This window comes from Gadus chalcogrammus, chromosome 11 (assembly GCF_026213295.1).
Source record: "Gadus chalcogrammus isolate NIFS_2021 chromosome 11, NIFS_Gcha_1.0, whole genome shotgun sequence".
NCBI classification, from domain to species: Eukaryota; Metazoa; Chordata; class Actinopteri; order Gadiformes; family Gadidae; genus Gadus; species Gadus chalcogrammus.
The window spans coordinates 21,967,822-21,974,388 of NC_079422.1; the positions used below are offsets into that span (position 1 = coordinate 21,967,822).

A 6,567-nucleotide genomic window follows, 5' to 3' on the forward strand; every position below is an offset into this window, starting at 1 on the left:
TAAAAATAATATGCTTGACATGAGGTGCGTTTTGTTTACATGCTCACGTATTCTCAGTGCATGATGAAAATGACAGCCATTGAACAAAACACCCTGCGTTTTCGTGCTTGTCTTATTTAGAACTGAATGAGTCGAGACGGATCTGGTTTACAGTAAATGAAGTATGCTTCATGAACATTGTTACGTTTGACTGTTTTGTTTATTTTTTTATGTTTCAAATAAATAAGCATGAGACATAATCAATGTAAAATCCATAAAAGCTTCATTTTTTATTAACAAATAGTTTCACAATAAATATTCCAAAATAAAAATGTAAGTGTTTATTTTAAGGTAGGCAGGTTTTAAATTGTAATATACATTCGTATGGACTCCCAGATGGGGCATTTACAATGTTCCACCAAAGGTACAATCCTCCACTAAAAACGGTTTCCCCTCTCAATGTTAAGTCAGCCTTCTAAATCTGTTGTGGCTTGGCATCCGTCTACGGCTGGTCTGTATTGGTCTCCTCCTGTGCGCTGGCTTTCCAACACCTTGTTCCACCAGCACTCCCTGAAGCTGAGTTCACCAACACTGGCCAGACTCTCACCATCCTGGCTGTCTTCCCTCATCTTCTCTGTAGCCAGGTCCTCTGACAACACCTGGAAGCCACACAGTAAGGAGATTACTCCACTTAGGATGAAAGAACCCCAAATGGACCTTCCAGACCAACATATCCACATCCTACGCAGTATTCATATATATATATTTTAAATACATATGTTTTAATTTCATTGTCACGAGCCCTCACCGCAGTCAGCGTCTGCAACGTCTCCTCCGTAGGGTTGAGTCGCTCTAGTGCCTCATCTGACCTGCAGAGGGCGCACTCGCTGCGCTGCAATACAAAGGAGGACTGCTGCGGGCGAAGCATGCGCAGTAAGAGTCTGAAAGGTGGAGCACATTTAATAGTCAACGATAAATAACAAAACATACATGATCCCGTACAATGTAATTCCATCATTAACAACTAAAAGTACCCATTGGACTCAATACATGCATCTAACTGCCTTGAATGTTTATTATATTTGCATGGTCTTTTACATGTAGACCAATAAACAGTCAATTAAATCAAAATGGAGACGAGTCCAACGGGGAAAATGAATGGTGCAGCGAAGAGCTGCGGTCCAGGGAGGGGCGGGGCCTTTAGGACATCTGTGGAGATCGTTTCTCTGTGTTTCATCATCCGTAGCCGTGGAGGCGCTCATAGCAAATTCCCCATTGGTTCCCCTCCCTGCCCCCTTACCGTGTTCTGATGAAACACACGCAGGCCTCCAGCCATGCTCTGTCCTCTCCGTCCCCGTCTCTCCCCTCTCCTCGCTGACCTTCCTCCGTCCCGCCGCCATCAGGCTCGGCTCCGGCAGCTCGCTCCTTTAGGGAACAGGGGCCTGCATCCGGGACACAAACACATTGACGTCGTCCGGGCTATGAAGGCATCAGGTCAGAGCAGCGTACATTAATAGGTGTATTTTTTGGCAGTTGTGCCTTAATGATTGATGGATTGATACCAAATCCAAGTTGAAAGTGATCAAAAAGGTGACCTAGTATATTTATACCACCAGGCGTGAGCCGGTATTAGCCGTTATGAAAATAGGCCTCTTCTGACATCACAAGTGGCCGGGTTCACCTAGATGTGTGCTACCCAGTGGACCGTAGCAAACGTTGCTCATCCATCCAGCACACACCTAGGTGGACACGCCCACTTGTGATGCCGGCAGATTTTCAAAACGGCTTGTAACGGCTTTTCACACTCGCACCTGGTAGTAGAACAAGTTACCTTTAATTGAAATCGGTACGTCGCCATACGCTCACAAACATTGCACTGACTCCATCGTCCAGCTCCAGACGTACCGAGTGACGCGTTGGCCTCTAGCTGCTGTAGGCAGGTTTGTCCCAGGTTGTACCAGTGCCAGGGGTTATAGGGAATCAGGCTGCACAGCTGTTCTAGTGCCCCCGTCTTGGCTCCAATCGTTCCAGAATGATGATGGATGCTGACCTGGTCGATTCATTCACTGTTTAGCACTTTGTACAAAAAAAAGTATCTTTTGCTTTGCTGCGATCTTGAACAAGCTTTGATCTTACAAACACATAGGATTAAGAAGGTGTGAACTATGCAATAAACACTGAGTACTCTGTACAAAGTAAGTCACTTCAAATCACATTCGATTTTACATTTGATTCGTACATTCACCTTTACTGTTAAAAAAAGTCCATGTATTCACGTTCTGTTGCTTACCTTCAGTAGCAGCAGGCTGGTTAAATGACAGGAGTTGGAGGCTTCTTTGCTCTAGGTAAACGAAACATTGCAGACATGCAGTGACACTCTTTTACATACTGCGTCCTTAGCTGAATAGGATAGCAGCATTAATCCAAACAGTTGGTCAGGGTAGCCCTAAATAGTGCGCTATATAGGGCACAAGTAAACCATTTGGAGCACGTCCACTATGTGGCTAGGCGATGTAGTGGTCTGTAAGTTGACATACCAGTAAGTCAGCAACCTCCAGGGCTCTCTCCCCTTGTCCTAGGTTGGAGTAACATCGGGCCATTCCTTCCCACACATCTCTTCGGATCGTCAAGTTAGTGTCAGGGACCCATTCGAGGCAGCTTTTGTATGCTTCCAGGGCTTCCTAAGACATTGCAGAAACAAGAGGGTTGTTATCTTGCTGTATACCTTTGGGAGCGTGTTTTGTAATGATGGGTTGGAATTGAGGTGACATAAACACATGTATTAGATGAGATTCTAGGTTAAATTAAGGTAATGAAGGCGGGCCACTATTAAATACTTTGTAGTTCCTCTGCCTGCAGGCGAGATCCCCTCGGAATTTAAAAACCTTCTGCTTTTCCAACGAGTCTTCTGTGTCAAGAGCTGAACTCTGACAAAACCACTGGGGAAATAAACAAAAACTTACATTGATAATTTGAAACAAACAATTTATGAATAAGTTGTAGTGGGGAAGGATTCGGGTTGGCATTCATGTTAGTAGATAAAATAACCAGTATAACCAACATATTCACCCTAAACAGAAAATAATACCACGCTGTCAATTCATTTTGTTTGCTGCTTATGAGGCCGGATTTTCAGACTAAGAACTGAGATTAATTAATTTGTATTTAATGATCAGATGTCGTGCAATTTATGTGGAAACAGCGGAAAGTCTTACCTGCGATTCACATAATTTGGCTTTGTAGGGTAACAGACTGACGGACACCTTGTCCTTAGATTCGCCAAACATAGAATCATCAAACGCACTTCCAAAAATCTCCATGTTGAATTATTTGTGCCCAAACCTTATCAAATTGTTATTTACGTCAAGAATGCTACAACTATTTGACGTTCATGTTGCGCGCTGCTGCGTCGGCATTCAGTACATCACTAAAACACCTCGAGTAGAATCATGTAGGGGAACAAGGTTCCGCCTAGAGGTGTTCCTATGCAGCCTTCAACCAGGGCGTTGAAGGGGGTTCAGGAGAAGTTCCCTTATTTCTCTAGAGGTAAGTGATTTGGAACAGATTAAAACTCAATAGACCCATTTGCCCTTTGTTATTATTATATATCAATGTATCATGTCCTGGCTAAAGGAGCACACTTCTATTGAAAGAGAAGACAATGAACGTGGAGATAAAAATGAGTGTGTAATAATAAAAAAATCACAGAATTTTTTTTATTTTATTTATCTTCTGAAATGTATGCTGAAAAATAAACAATCTAATTCAATAACAAACTATCCACACAACCTATTGTGTCTCATGGAAGGGCAATGAAAATATCTCCTCAAACAATGAATGAATATCTACTTCTAGCTGGAACTTAAAAATATGTATTTCTTAATTTAAAAAAAGTGTTTGATTAAAAGAGACAACATTCAGGTAAAACAGTTTTACTTAAAATTTGTACTTGTTGCAATGTTACCGGTTGTAACAACAGATTCATAGCAAACACTGAACTGGTCCACCACCATCATCTTTCAATACAATGTGAAAATCACCGGGCCGCAGCAAATGATAGAGAAATAGAAACAGAAAAAGTGTTTGAAATGTAGAAATTGTCACTACTACTATTAGGCCTTTACCTATCAATACAACATCCCAAACATGTATTACAAAATCCCAGTTACGGGCAGGAGGAACGTGGAAGGAAAAGCCAATTGTATATGGCTGCGGATTCAATCAACATCTCAATTCTAACATTACTATTGTCCATCAACATTCAACCGCCCGACATACTAACAAGTAAGTGTATATACACAGAGAGGACTATTGCGATAACAGCCAAAGTATAAGCAAAAGGCCAGCGATAGAACAGCATGTCAATCACAATGTAAACTTAGTTATACTGCACAGGGTTAACTGGTTTAAATGACAATAGCAATCAGCTCATTGAACAGATATATCACTACAGCAGACCTAGCACAACTTAGAAGGAGCTGGAGCATCTCATATTTCATCTCTATTATTGGTAATAGTAACAGAATTTAATAACACCGTATAACAAGGCAGAATATTCAGTCACACACTCTTTGGTTTCTGGGTCATAGGTCATAACTCCCAATTATTTTTTTATAAGACTTGACTATATATTATTTTAACTGTTACATACAGACTAAAATTAAAGTACCATTGGCAAACATAAGCTGCTATCGTTTAATCGTAGTCGATAATTAGAACATCAAAAATTGCCACACATTTTCCTCAAGGAAACGACAGAATGCATGTTGATCCCCCTAAAAAAAAACAGACACACTTTGCATCTTTTGTTTTATTGGGTTCTGGCTAGGAATATGTTGCACAGAAAAGACTAACTACCGTGACGCTACTTGGCCGGCCCTGAAAAACTATAGCAAAAAAAAGAACACCACTAAATTGTACATACTATGTGTGTCTGTAGAAATCAATCCAATGACATGTGGACGTTTCTGTTACTGACGTTATCCCTTAAATAGAAAGATATGAAACCATAAACTATGGGACCGTCTAGACTTGACATTTTGACTGGGGCTGATAAACATGTTGATCCTAACAAGGGAAAGACTTGGGGAGCTGGCATGTAGCTAGGTCAAAACAAGCAACACTCACATTAAACCACAGGACAACATAAAACACTGATTTCGTATCTGATTAGACTTGTGCCATTGGCTTAGCAGATAAACTGCCTTACTTTTACCTGCTAGGACCAGCATGAGCAATAACCTGTGTTTTACCAGGGACGTCACTGTCACTGGGCTGTGATTAACGTTTGGTTATTCTTGAATATAAGACAATACATTCATGGAACCGGCCCTTGGTGCTGAAATACACATAGAAATGTGGGTCAAGTCTCGACTAAATCAGCCTATATCCTGCACCAGGCAAACTAACCCCAAATATTGTGTGTACAAAATGAAAAGCTGTTTGTGTTTGTTATTGCATGCAGTACAAGATTTACGGGATACCTGGCCAGATACAATTAACATGTATTTTTCGTATTTTCTTTTCATTGCAAGGCACTTTACACATTATAATAAACAATTGTACAGTTGAACACAACATCAAATTATTGATTGTTAATCTACAGTAGTTTTTTGGGATTCCAGATTGAAAATTAAAGGTAGGGTATGGAATTCTCTTTTTTGGCCATTTTTGCAAAATTACTTGAAATCCTTATCATAACCCACTTACAGCCACTGAGTTAGAAGTACTGACATGAAAATTAAACAAGTCAATCATCTGTGGAGCGGGCAGGGCTCGAAAAACTCCAGCCAATGATTTCCAGACCCACCGAGTGGCATTGGACGGTAAGTACGTCAATCAAACGGTCGTACTGCACTCCCCCTCGCCCGCTCCCCGCGAGAGTGACCCCTTCGTGCACGTACTCAAAGCTCGTGACCCAAGCTAGCTAACTAGCTAATGGCTCGATCTCGCGCACCTGTGTTTGCGCTCGTGGATGATGCGCGTCCATGTACTTGGAATGGGTGGAGTCAGAATCAGTGTTGAAGGAGAGGGGGTAGGACCATTTGAGTTGTCTGTTTTCAAAATCTGCTGGCGTTTAGCAAATCCCATATCCAACCTTTAAGATAGCTTTTTGGATTATAGCTAGCAATTTATGTTGGCTTAGAAAAAACAGATAAAAACAAGTTTTTGTTATTTTTAAACCATTTCTCAGTTCAAAATATTAATTTTTCAGTTCTTCCTTAAGGAGTGACAAGGGCCTAATGTAGATACACGACAGTCCAAAACATTTTTGAAAGTCAGACACGTCATGTCCACGAGAGACACACAGCCACTTAAAGAGTGGGTACCAGTGGAAATAATGCAGCACTTGGTCATGCATCGCAACTTTTGTTTTTGGCCAACGTACACAAAAAACGTGTGAAATCTTTCAGTGTCCTCCTAAGCATGTCTGAAACCGCTGGCGATCTGGCCAATCAAGAACGTGTGCCGCAAGGGCCCACTGTAGGTTCATCTAGTGAAAGATTCAGCGGTAGCCATCCATTGCAGACAGAGGGAAGCAGAGGGGAGACTCTGTGATGGCCATCTTCATACAGGCGTACATGGTGG

At 41.5% G+C, this 6,567-nt stretch overlaps 1 protein-coding gene across 1 annotated transcript; it reads right to left on the reverse strand.

The window, feature by feature from the left end:
• Positions 1 to 173: 173 nt before the first annotated feature.
• On the reverse strand, positions 174 to 3,455 carry zgc:101716 (uncharacterized protein LOC492784 homolog). Its single transcript, XM_056601772.1, has 8 exons — positions 3,195 to 3,455; positions 2,817 to 2,918; positions 2,517 to 2,660; positions 2,270 to 2,320; positions 1,885 to 2,029; positions 1,280 to 1,421; positions 788 to 920; positions 174 to 638 (listed from the first exon to the last, which is right to left on the reverse strand). Exons 1-8 carry the CDS (start codon positions 3,297 to 3,299, stop codon positions 447 to 449), a joined length of 1,014 nt encoding a protein of 337 aa, XP_056457747.1. The 5' UTR covers positions 3,300 to 3,455; the 3' UTR covers positions 174 to 446.
• Positions 3,456 to 6,567: the final 3,112 nt, after the last annotated feature.

Bases quoted from the DNA above. Each gene is read 5' to 3' on its own strand.
- zgc:101716 (XM_056601772.1), bottom strand. From the start codon at position 3,299: ATGGAGATTTTTGGAAGTGCGTTTGATGATTCTATGTTTGGCGAATCT. The intron at 2,919-3,194 runs GTAAGACTTTCC...TTATTTCCCCAG, and splicing joins CCAAATTATGTGAATCGCAG to TGGTTTTGTCAGAGTTCAGC. The intron at 639-787 runs GTGAGGGCTCGT...TGTGGCTTCCAG, and splicing joins CGTTGCAGACGCTGACTGCG to GTGTTGTCAGAGGACCTGGC.